Below are 12,737 nucleotides of genomic sequence, written 5' to 3' on the forward strand. Positions count from 1 at the left end.
AACAGTCTTTTCGCAATAATTCAAATACAATAGCAGGGAAACACAGGTTGGAAAGCAAATGGATCCTGCTGAAAAGAGAACACTAATCTGTATGCAGGCTACCAAGTTATCAATTTAGAAATAGGTATATTGAACGAACAGCATTGTAACAGAGAGATAGGCTTTTGGCGTGAGCGCAGCGCCATCACTGGTGAGTACGCTGGGCTCGTCTTTTTTTTAACCAAAGCAGTTAAGCCAAAACCACGCCCCGTTATTCAGAGAGGCGTTCTACTACGCTCCCATTGGCTAGCTAGCGCTGTCTCACTCACAGGCGATCAGCGCAGAGACAGTGACCTTCCAAGCTATGAATGGAAATTGTAATTTAACAATTAGGTGCCTACCGTAATGCAGGCCTATTATTATCATGTTTGTTAACATTTGCCAATGTATTTACTTTCAGAGTTTCAATGAGTTGTAAAAATGTCTCAGAGAACTCTGCTGAATTCCCTAAATTGAAGGTCAGCTAAGTTAACCTAGGCTACTTACTTGCTCGGTATTGGAAGTTGTTATATTATAATTTGTAGTCTGTTATCATGTATAAGCATATGCTTATTATTCATGATTTCTCAAATATTTATTAGCTAATCATTCAGTCGAATACGCTATGCAACAGCCATTGAATCTGTCTTTGAGCGTTAAGGACGTTAATGGCTAGTTCTGTCCACAACATTGTTATTACATTTTTCAATCTTGAAATACAAGGGAAAATGTTATTCATCAGTGACTGAAATTTCGCGCTACGTGATATTCACTTCCGGACTTGGAGAGCGCTCAAAACGTTGTAGAACGCCCCTCTGAATAATGGGGCGTGGTTTTGGCTTAACTGTGTTGGGAAAAAGAATGACGCGAGCTGCGCATCATCGGGTCAGTCAGTGAAACTGAAATTATAGTCTTTTTGAAGACTATAATTTCCTCCTCATATTGCACAATATGTGTGTCTCCACACACCTAAGCTATTGATGGATTCAAGACAATGTATTTTTTTTATTGATCTCAGATGCTCAGTTTGTCAGTGTCAAAGTAGCCTGTCATTTTGATCATTTATGAGGTATTAAAAAAGATTCTGCTAAAGTCTCCAGTCATCTAAAATTATGTAGAATGTGTATTATGTACGAAATGCATTTATAAAAAGCCACATTTTTCCCGGACCCTAGGCTACAAAAAATGTGTGCAACTACTGCAATTGCCTCTAATCTAAATATTTACAAAATAAAAATAAAAAGTAACACAATAAAATAACAATAATGAGGCTATATACAGGGGGTACCGGCACCGAGTCAATGTGTGGGGGTACAGGTTAGTTGAGGTAATTTGTACATGTAGGTAGGGGTAAAGTGACTATGCATAGATAATAAATAGCGAGTAGCAGCAGTGTAAAAACAAAGGAGGGCTTGGGGGTAGAAGCTGTTAAGGAGCCTTTTGGACCTAGACTTAGCGCTCCGGTGCTGCTTGCCGTGCGGTAGCAGAGAGAACAGTCTATTTTTTGGTCCTTCCTCTTACACCGCCTAGTATATAGGTCCTGGATGGCAGGAAGCGTGGCCCCAGTGATGTACTGGGCCGTACGCACTATCCTCTGTAGCGCCTTACGGTCGGATGTCAAGCAGTTGCCATTCCAGGCGGTGATGCAACCGGTCAGGATGCTCTCGATGGTGCAGCTGTCGAACTTTTTTAGGATCTGGGGACCCATGACAAATCTTTTCAGTCTCCCGAGGGGGAAAAGGCATTGTCGTGCCCTCTCCACGACTTTCTTGGTGTGTTTGGACCATAGTTTATTAGTTTGTTGGTGATGTGGACACCAATGAACTTGAAACTCTGGACCCGCTCCGCTACAGCCCCGTCGATGTGAATGGGGGCGTGTTGGTCCCTCCTTTTCCTGTAGTCCACGATCATCTCCTTTGTCTTGCTCACATTGAGGGAGGGGGTTGTTGTCTTGGCACCACACTGCCAGGTCTCTGACCTCCTCCCTATAGCCTGTCTCATCGTTGTCGGTGATCAGGTCTACCACCATTGTGTCGTAAGCAAACTTAATGATGGTGTTGGAGTCGTGCTTGGCCACGCAGTCGTGGGTGCACAGGGAGTGCAAGAGGGGGCTGTATGATCTAGGGGTTCCGTGTTTTTTGGTTGGGGGGGGGGGGGGGGGGGGTTAAAGCCTATCAGTCTAATCGGGAGTAGGGCCTATAGCCTAAAATAGAACATCATGCATTCAAGTGTTTGAACTGCAGGAACTTCTAACCTGGATGCATGGGATTTGTCAGATATAAAGTCGGATGGTTTCGTTGCATCCAATAGCAGTGTACGCGATAAGGTAACACAAGGAGCCGCTTGTAGATTTACAGCTCTAATGCACATCCACCTCCGACACAGCCAAATCAACCACTATGCAGGTGTCGACCAACGCTAATCTGATTGAATCAAGCCCAAGAACGTTCAGTTTGAGTTTTTTCCTCTGTTTGCATGGATTTTGTCCATAGATCCTGTTGCGTTATTCACTCAGAATCAGTCAGTTGCCATACCCACTCATTACCTTGGGCCCCTAGGGGCTGTGTGTGTGTAACGTTTCACATTTCACATTAATAAACATGTTTCTATATTTCATCCAATTATTTGAATTACTTTTAATTGTAGGTCAACCATTCTTCACTTTTGATGACAAAAATATGTGGCTCACAAGATAAAGATACGGTGGAACAGGAAAACGGACAGGGATTTGTCTACCCTAAATGTACGGGAAGAGGGGAAGAGATCCTCCGGCTGTTAGCTCGGCTGCAAAAAAAAAGGATAACCTGCTTTCTAAGTATGCCGACCTTGCTGTAACCCACACAAACTGAATCTCAGTTTTAAATGCCCCAATATCAAAGATGTCGATGAGTCGGGTGGCGTTGATCTGTCCCAATCCGATGGACAGATGTTAAGCTCAACTCCGTGGCCCAAGGGAGACTGGACACTTAGGCATAGGAGATTGGGGAGACAGTCTGGCCACCCTTCATCTATCCGAGAAGATCCGATCAACTATCAAATAGCTTTGCCCAGCTTGAGACGGACCTACCAGCCACGGGAGTCAGCACTGATCCTGGTGTATACCAACAGCCGGCAGCCGCCCAATGGCAACCCCCCCCCCCACCGCAGTTCACTTCCCCATCGGAGTCCATCACAACCACTATCATTGTGGACAGCTCGATGGTAAGAGAGTTTGGCCTGCCTACGATCTGTGGACCGACCAAGGTCCACTGTCACCCAGGGGCATGTGTCCATGAGGGTGACTTAAAAGCATATGTACCCAGTAGTTCCCTCAGGCACTGGCCTTTTAACTATCCCAAAGCCTAGGACCAATAGGCAGCCTTTAGTTATGACCCCAGGCTCTGGAATAGCCTGTCAGAGTACCTGAGGGGGGCCAAAACTGTGGACATGAGATCTTACATCATTTCAGCTGTTTTTTAGTCATTCAATGTGTAATTATTTTAATTAGAAAGGTCAGTTAAGAACAAATTGTTATTTACAATGACGGCCTACCCCTGGCCAATTGTGCACCACCCTATGGGACTCCCAATCACAGCCTGGATTCAAACCAGGGACTGTAGTGACACCTCTTGCACTGAGATGCAGTGCCTTAGACCACTGCGGAGAAGCTTGTTTTTTCCAGTAAAGCGTACTCTGTTTCAGTCCATGTCTGAAATGTGCTGTATAAATACAGCTCGATTTGATAATCACATATCTGAACACGTGGCCAATAAAATGTGATAATCACATATCTGAATACGTGACCAATAAAATTTGATTTGACGTAGAACCTAAATGTTACCCCATAACATATTGTTCCCCAGCTTTTGCAATGCCAGGATTGTGGGTTTGATTACCAGGACCACCCATACTTAAATGTATGCATGACTAAGTCAATTTGGATAAAAGTCTGCTAAATGGCCTGTTATATAATCTTACCACAGAACTATAAAAAAGTTCTTATCCATACCATTTCTATGGCCGTTAGAGGCTGTCAACCGATGATTAAAGCAGTGGCATGAATGCTTGCACTAAATTGGAGCAAATGTGCAAGTAGACAGAAAAACTTAAACAAAAAAAAGTAAGTAGGATAAGAAAATATTTTTTCAATTGGGATTGGTGAACCCCAGTGCACTGCACAGTTCACGCTTATCTGTTGTGGAAAGAATTAATGGATGATCCATGTTATACTGAGAAAAAACCCAGACGACTCAAAACTATCAACAGCACATTTATTTAAACAAGTAAATCCAAAGTGTGTCTAGGACGAGCTGGAGGCAGCCACTGCAGCACGCTTAGGCTTTGGGGTGGTCCCTTCCCGGAACCCGTTCCTGAAAAGGTGGGGAAAGAAAACAAGACATCTGTACATTATGTAGAAGACTTGAATTGTAACCTTACGGATCACCTAAGGTAATAAGCAACATTTCTTTCAGTCACCAAGGTGGTCTTCACAGTTTGTGGTGTTATTTGTGGAAGTCTGTTGGATGCATATGCTAGTGCTGATCCAACTACGTAACAGATGGCCATAAACAGATGTAGCAGAATACATAGTTCTACATGGTTTTCAGAACTCTTCTCAGGGACCCCTAGGTCACAACTGATGGGGTAGTGAAGCTTGCTTTAGTAAAGATCTTAAAAATAAATCACTGTGATGTCATCAGTTCAGACATTTATTTTGTGACGTCATTGGCAAGCTCATTTCTGCTAGCATTATTTCAAAGCAACAGTTGTAACAGAGCAAACAGGCAGATTTCAGTGGCTTATTGGCCACAATCACAAATAACAGAGCACCAACAACCACAATTTAACTCACATTGTAGAATGACCTGCATGTCTTTAGCATTTGATTAACTTCTTGTGGGCAGGGGGCAGCATGTTCACTTTCGGATAAATAGCATGCCACAATTCAACTGCCTGCTACTCACCCCCTTAATATAAGATATGCATATTATTAGTAGATTTGGATAGAAAACACTGAAGTTTCTGTTTGAATCATGTCTGAGAATAACAGAACTTATGTAGCAGGCAAAACCCTGAGGACAAACCATTCAAAAAATTTATTTTTTGATGGCACTGTCTTTTCAATGAGTTTTCTTAGAGACACCAGATTTCTAATGGACTTGCTTGCAGTTCCTACCGCTTCCACTGGATGTCACCAGTCCTTGGAAATCGGTTGAGGTTATTCCTTTGTGTAATGAAGAAGTAGGGCTATGTAAATGAGGGTCACATGAAGTAAATTTTTTGAGAGAGGCACGTTAACGAAAAAAGTTGCATCAGTTTGTTTACTTTTTGTATTGAAAACAGATCATCCCGTCTTCAAATTGATCGATTATTAACGTTTAAAAATACCTAACGTTGTATTACAAAAGTAGTTTGAAATGTTTTGGTAAAGTTTACATGTAACTTTTGATATATTTTGTAGTGAAGTGGCAAAAGTTGGAAGCTGTGTTTTTCTGGATGAAACGGTCCTAATAAATTGACATTTTGGATATATATCGACGGAATTAATCGAACAAAAGGACCATTTGTGATGTTTATGGGACATATTGGAGTGCCAACAAAAGAATTTCGTCAAAGGTAAGGCATGATTTATATTTTATTTCTGCGTTTTGTGTCGTGCTTGCAGTGTTGAAATATGCTTCCCTCTTTGTTTACTGTTGTGCTATCATCAGATAATAGCACCTTATGCTTTCGCCGAAAAGCCCTTTTGAAATCTGACATGTTGGCTGGATTCACAACGAGTGTAGCTTTAATTTGGTATCTTACATGTGTGATTTAATGAAAGTTAGATTTTTATATCATTTTATTTGAATATGGCGCGCTGTATTTTCCCTGGCTATTGGCCAGGTGGGACGATTGCGTCCCACCTACCCCAGAGAGGTTAACTAAGGCCCCTGAGAGCCAGTCCTGCAGGTTTTCATTTCTCCACGGAGGGTCGAGTGTCTGCTGGTTCTCTCTCCACCCTAACTAATTAATCATCCAAGGTCACCAATTAGTAAAGGAACTCCCCTCAAAAAAAACCCTGCAGACACTGCCCTCCGTGGAATGAGTTTGACACCCCTGCACTAATGTTAACGATTGGCTGGAGTCCACACAAACCAGGGTCGCGGTCATTAGACAGGAATCAGGAGAAAACGCTTTGAAAGGGGAATTATCATCCTACTTGAACTTGTCCAATAAGAATGCCATTTCCAGATCCAAACATTTTACCATGTGCCCTACTGAATGACCTTGGTTTTCCAGGCAATGAAGAAAAAGGAAAATAATTTCAGTAGTACTGTCTACCGCTGGCTTTACACGAGTGCTCTGTTGATGTGCTCACCTGAATCTGCGGTAGACGACTCGCAGGTGTCTCAGGCGGCCGGACCCAGTGGTGTTCCTCCTCTTGGCCTTAGCGCTCCAGTTGTCTACAGAAAGAACAGTCAATACACAAGTTGTCACAAAGCGGGATCAAAGGTTTGAGGCAAACGTTCCCAAATATCCTCACTCCTGTCAACAGACGTGGGAGCACACATTATGGAAAGATCTGTCAACCAATGTGCATACTTGGAGAGGCTGGGGTCTCGTCTCAGTCACAAAGTAAGAATCACTGAAATTCATATGTTCAGACATTTGTATTGAAAACATCATTGACAAGACACTGGGCCGTAAACATTAATTGTGTCATGCTGCACTGTGTCAAATATTCTAACAAGTCAACAAGGCAAGCAGTAAAATACAATGCAGTAACAACCCTCATTATTCAAAAAGTTGAGACAGAATGCCCACAGGTCTGACATCTTGGTTACAATATAGCAGTTTTTACAATAAATCAATTGATCGTTCAAGTAATGGCACTTACACCGTCTCTTGCGTTTCTCGGGATACCCACACTTCCCGCAGGACGACTTCTGCAGGTGGTAAGCCTTGGAGCCACAGCGACGGCACAGAGCGTGCGTCTTATTACGCCGCTTTCCGAAGGAAGATGTACCCTTCGTCTGAAACACACAAGGTCCATAAGTTAACCAAATAGATCTTTGTCATCCAGTGAGCATGAATGGAGAAGTCGGGATCATGTCTCAGCCAACAAGTAAGAATCACTGAAATTCATATGTTCAGACATTTGTATTTAAAACATCATTGACAAGACTGCCGACTGTATGCTAAGGTAATCAAGCTGGACTACGAACGTTTCTAGTCAAATTCCTGGCAACTTAGTTCAATGTTTGCTTGAGGCAAGGCAGCTAACGTTAGCAATGCTTTCTTTGCTAGAAAGTTGACGTTAGCCATGTTGACTACCGGTAGATAGGCATTGAGCTAGCTAGATATATACACGTTCACATTTATTTAAGTAGCGAGAATAACGCATAGTAAATTCTCCACACCCGAAATAAAGTGTGCTTTAGTTGAAAGAGCACATTACTTTGCCGGTAGCAAGCTAACTAGCTGAATAGGCAAGATAGCTAGCAAGCTTTTAGGCAAGCAAACATTCAAGGTTTTTATACACCATCTAACGTTGCATCAAAAACAATATCGATGAGAAACCATTACTTGTGATTAAAAGTCGTAAATCACAACAATTTATGGTAAAATAAACAGATACAGAAATAGATGTTGTACGATACATCTATGACTATTTTTCCACTCACCATTTTCTTCCTATGGGTGGGTGAAAAGAGACCGGAAAAGCGCTCGGTGTTGCATTAAATCCCAACCGAGGTTGTTCCGGTGTAACAGTAAAAAAAAAATGTTTTATTTTTATTTCACCTTTATTTAACCAGGTAGGCAAGTTGAGAACAAGTTCTCCTTTACAATTGCGACCTGGCTAAGATAAAGCAAAGCAGTTCGACACATAAAACAACACAGAGTTACACATGGAGTAAAACAAACATACAGTCAATAATACAGTAGAAAAATAAGTCTATATGCAAGTGAGGTGAGATAAGGGAGGTGAAGGCAAAAAAAAAGGCCATGGTGGCGAAGTACGTAAATACAATATAGCAAGTAAAACATTGGAATGGTTGATTTGCAGTGGAAGAATGTGCAAAGTAGAGATAGAAATAATGAGGTGCAAAGGAGCAAAATAAATAAATAAATACAGTAGGGGAAGTGGTAGTTGTTTGGGCTAAATTATAGATGGGCTATGTACAGGTGCAGTAATCTGTGAGCTGCTCTGACAGCTGGTGCTTAAAGCTAGTGAGGGAGATAAGTGTTTCCAGTTTCAGAGATTTTTGTAGTTCGTTCCAGTCATTGGCAGCAGAGAACTGGAAGGAGAGGAAGCCAAAGGAGGAATTGGCTTTGGGGGTGACCAGAGAGATATACCTGCTGGAGCGCGTGCTACAGGTGGGTGCTGCTATGGTGACCAGCGAGCTGAGATAAGGAGGGACTTTACCTAGCAGGGTCTTGTAGATGACCTGGAGCCAGTGGGTTTGGCGACGAGTATGAAGCGAGGGCCAGCCAACGAGAGCGTACAGGTCGCAGTGGTGGGTAGTATATGGGGCTTTGGTGACAAAACGGATGGCACTGTGATAGACTGCATCCAATTTATTGAGTAGGGTATTGGAGGCTATTTTGTAAATGAGCCCCCTTAATTAGGACAAGCGTTTATTTCAACAAATAGCCGACAGAGTACTAAGGATGTAAACATTGATTTTAATACACTACTCATGGCAAATCCGATCAATTTGTTTTGTTGTTCATGTCAGGTACGGGCCATGTTTGAATACTTTAAAATGCATACTTCCTTCTTCACTGTTACACACATCCAATCATGTTGAATCAGTGATTACTCCAAGGAAGGGAAGAGGAAGAGGGAAGGATATAATTTTAAAAGTATTCTATCTGGGCCACTTCTATAGCTTGCTTCTGAAATGGATATGAATTCACAGATTTCTTCCTTAGCCTATCAAGATAAGGAGTCCACAACGTTCATCAATACAGAAGTCCTGCTTTGAAAGACTACACAAGTGGAGTAGCATACAACACAAATAATCAATTTCAATCTGTCAATCAATGTCATATTGTGATCATCATAGGTTATATAAAAGTTAAATTAAAACATTTAAAATAAATATTAATAACTGATGTGTTTGCAACGTCAATTGCTTTTGAGTGTAATGTTTTTTTTTGCCACCAGATGTTGCCATTCAGCTGCTGGTGGCTAGGAGGGACAATGATCTAAAGCAGCTTCATCTCCTGTATGCTTTCCCTCATCTGAAACCAATTTAACTGTAAAGTTTAAGTGCATTCCTGCTGGGTATCCGCCATATTGCTATTCACAGATTTGTAAAGCGGAAGGAGAGAGGAAAATGACAGGGATCCACTCTGGATAAATGGACATGGACTCACTGAATGAGCATGTGATGTGAACTGACTAAAAATTGAGTTTATGTTGTGCATTTAGTTTTTCAATGGCAAAAACAGAATTATGTATATTTCTAACGTGTATATTGGGACATTATGCTCCCGAGAATTGTATAAACATTGCTGTCTGTCTCTCTGACATTAAAAACAATGTTTTAATATTCAAATTCGATCTCCAGCTGTCCCATAGTAATGAACGTACCGAGAGTCGGGACAAGACCAGTGATGCCAATTTAGCAATTTTGTTGCTAGATTTAGCAACTTTTCAGAGTACCCTGGCAAAAAAAAATTCAAACAGCACCTAGCAACAAATTTACCTACTTTAAAAAATATATTTTGAACTTTTAGCAACTTTTGAAAAGTGACTCAAACAAAATGCATTTCCCCTCTAAATGACACAAAAACGATTTTTCTCTGTCACACACTCAGTCACAACACACGTGCCTGGCTGCAAAAGTGCATTGTGAGTGAAGTCAGCAGCAGGCGCTCAGCTCTTTCACAGGCAGCAGCCGGCCAGCAGCAATTTCAGCAAATTGCTAATCATTGTTGGCTGACTGTAGTATGCGTTCCACGAGAAAAACCAATGAATATAGTTGGTCACAAATGTTTGATCTTGAACAGAACTTACAACATCAATCAACATGTCTCAATCAAAATTGTACAGTAAAGTACAGAAAAGAGTAGGAGTCTGTACCTGAATTTAAAGGGTGGCTGAAGCCAGTAATTGGGGATGATTGACGGGCATACTGTGCGTACTGCAAATCAGATATCCTTGCAAAAATGTATGACATCAAAAAAACATTGTTTTTACAGCAAAGCATATAAATAAATCAAAACTGTACAACCCCACAACGCAGTCTACATTACCACAGTTGGTTAAGAAAGTGGATAACTGCAAAAGAGCAGAAGCTACTATGCCAATGGCCATTGCGGAGCATTGTTCGCTGCTAGCATGCGACCATTTAGGTATGGCTTGTATAGCTGCCTTTTCAGATTCTGTGGCAGCAACAAACTTCCAAATGCACCGCACCAAGTGCACAGAAATGATTAGGGGAGTACTGGCTCTTTATATTCTCAAAAGAGTAACATTAGATGTGGGGGATGAGAAGTTCAGTCTCCTTTTGGATGAGTCCACTGATGTCAGTGTCTCGAAATACCTGGGTGTGGTGATTCGGTATTTCAGTGCTAAAAAAAGAACCGTTGTGTCCACATTTCTCGGGCTGGTTGAATTGGAGGGGGGCGATGCCAGATCAATAGCAAAGGCGGTAGTTGAGTTTCTTGAGAAGTGCACTGATAATGCGTCTGTAATGACTGAGGTGCACAACAGGGTGCACAAGATTTTAAAGGAAGAATGTGCATTGCCCAATTTGGTACTCATCCGCTGTGTGTGCCATTCTTTACAATTGGCTGTCAGTGCAGCATCCAAAGAAACCATCCCTAGGAGTGTTGAGTACTTAATCAGGGAAACCTACAAATGGTTTTTTCGATTTCCCCAAAACGGCGCGAGGCGTACAAAGCAGTGTATGCCACCATTAATTGTGGCCAGAAACCCCTGCAGAACACCAAAGTGTGTGCCACACGTTGGCTATCGATTGAGCCTGCGGTAAGTCGTATATTGAGCCAGTGGGAAGAACTGCAACTCCACTTTGAGGTGACCAAGGCCAGTGAGCGTTGCTACATGGCGGATGTGCTCCACTCCATGTACAAGACCAACTATGTCTACCTGACATTCTTGAAATCAATCTTGTCCGATGTACAAGTTGCAGTGAAGTCATTTGAGGGAGAGCAAACAGATCCTGTCAAGCTTTTGGACAATCTGGTACACCTCTTAACATCAATTTGCAGCAGAGTAGTCAAACCTATGGCAAATATTGATGTCCTGAAGGATGCCATTGATGGACATCTCAGTCCATCACCATACCTTGGGTACCTTTTCGAGAGCACGGTGTACCAACTCAGTCTTGCGCCAGAGGACAAAAAGGTAATTCGGAGACAGTGCATCAACTACATTGTTGCTTTAAGCAAGGAGCTGCAAGCAAGGCTCCCAGACAACCTTGAAGCCTTGCGAAACATGGCCTTGTTCAGTGTTAAGGAAACGCTAAAGCACAATAAAGGCACCACTGAAATTATTAAAGTAGCTGAGCTACTGGGGTACCAGCCACAAACAATTGATCAAATTGTTTCCCAATGGAGAAACATCCATCTGTTTAGGTGGGACTCAACTGAAAATACAGTCGAGTTTTGGAGTGAAGTCAATAACTACACGGACTCTTCCGGGTCAAATCCTTATGAAGAACTGTGCAAAGCTACACTGAACGGCTGTTCAGCCAAATGAGTGTGGTCAAGTCAAAGTTAAGAAATAAAATGTCATTGCACACTCTCAACTCCATACTCCTGGTGCGGTATGGACTGAAGCTGGCTGGTGATACCTGTTACCAGCATAAACTACCAAGTGAAGTTCTGCAGCAGTTTGGCACCACAGCAGCAAACAGCTTTAAGGCCACTCCATCCTCTACTGCTGGTTCCAGCTCCGTGACAATGCAGTTGGACAGTGAAGATGAAGAGGATTTCCTTGCCATTCTATAATTCATCATATGTACAGTACGTATGCAAGGAGTGGACTTTCTGGAACTGGCGGAGGAGACACACAGCTGATGGTGGCAGTGTGCACTGCAGTGTGTGCGAGAACAGTGGCAATATCTGGAGGAAACCATTGAGCAGCTAGCCAGCCAAGCTGCACAACAACCTGGAGAGAGCTGGAGAGAGATGCCTAGCGCACACATCATTATTTGAGTTAAGTTGCTTGTTCAATAAGATAGCATATATACCTTGAACCTATAATTGTTGATCAGTTAGGTAGCATGTTAACTAACTACCAATACACTGCTTAAAACTATATTTGTTCAGAATGTGTAGGTTTACTAGTTAAAAAGAAAATAAATAAAATGTAATTGTTCAATAATGTGTAATTGTTCAATAATTCTATGTGTTGTGTTTAAAAAACAAAAATAGGTGATCATATAAAATGTGTCGTGTTTATATTACTTTCACAGATAAAAATATATGATAATAAACAAACAAATCTAAACTAACAAATGTCAAATCATATTTTTCGCAGAGATGGCCAGTCAATTTGAGTAACGTTATTGTGTATTCTACGTAATGACACAGTTTTACGTTATTACGTAATGATGTCATCGCGCAATGACATCACAACGTCATTTAGCAACTTTTAGCAACAAATCGACCTGCCTCTAGCAACTTCCCCTGAAAATGAGTTGGCAACACTGGACGAGTGTCACGCCCTGACCTTAGAGAGCCTGTTTATTCTCTATTTTGGTTAGGTCAGGGTGTGACTA

At 41.9% G+C, this 12,737-nt stretch overlaps 1 protein-coding gene and 3 non-coding genes across 4 annotated transcripts; all 4 read right to left on the reverse strand.

The window, feature by feature from the left end:
- Positions 1–4,251: 4,251 nt before the first annotated feature.
- Positions 4,252–7,736, reverse strand: LOC120025943 (60S ribosomal protein L37-like). Its single transcript, XM_038970683.1, has 4 exons — positions 7,665–7,736; positions 6,878–7,013; positions 6,359–6,443; positions 4,252–4,367 (listed from the first exon to the last, which is right to left on the reverse strand). The coding sequence occupies exons 1-4, from the start codon at positions 7,665–7,667 to the stop codon at positions 4,298–4,300; spliced, it is 294 nt and encodes a 97-aa protein (XP_038826611.1). The 5' UTR covers positions 7,668–7,736; the 3' UTR covers positions 4,252–4,297.
- On the reverse strand, positions 4,649–4,732 carry LOC120026620. The gene has a single exon (XR_005473191.1). It is a non-coding gene; the product is annotated as a small nucleolar RNA SNORD72 (small nucleolar RNA).
- Positions 6,597–6,675, reverse strand: LOC120026618. The gene has a single exon (XR_005473189.1). It is a non-coding gene; the product is annotated as a small nucleolar RNA SNORD72 (small nucleolar RNA).
- Positions 7,087–7,165, reverse strand: LOC120026619. The gene has a single exon (XR_005473190.1). It is a non-coding gene; the product is annotated as a small nucleolar RNA SNORD72 (small nucleolar RNA).
- Positions 7,737–12,737: the final 5,001 nt, after the last annotated feature.

Source organism: Salvelinus namaycush, chromosome 31 (genome assembly GCF_016432855.1).
Source record: "Salvelinus namaycush isolate Seneca chromosome 31, SaNama_1.0, whole genome shotgun sequence".
NCBI lineage: Eukaryota > Metazoa > Chordata > Actinopteri > Salmoniformes > Salmonidae > Salvelinus > Salvelinus namaycush.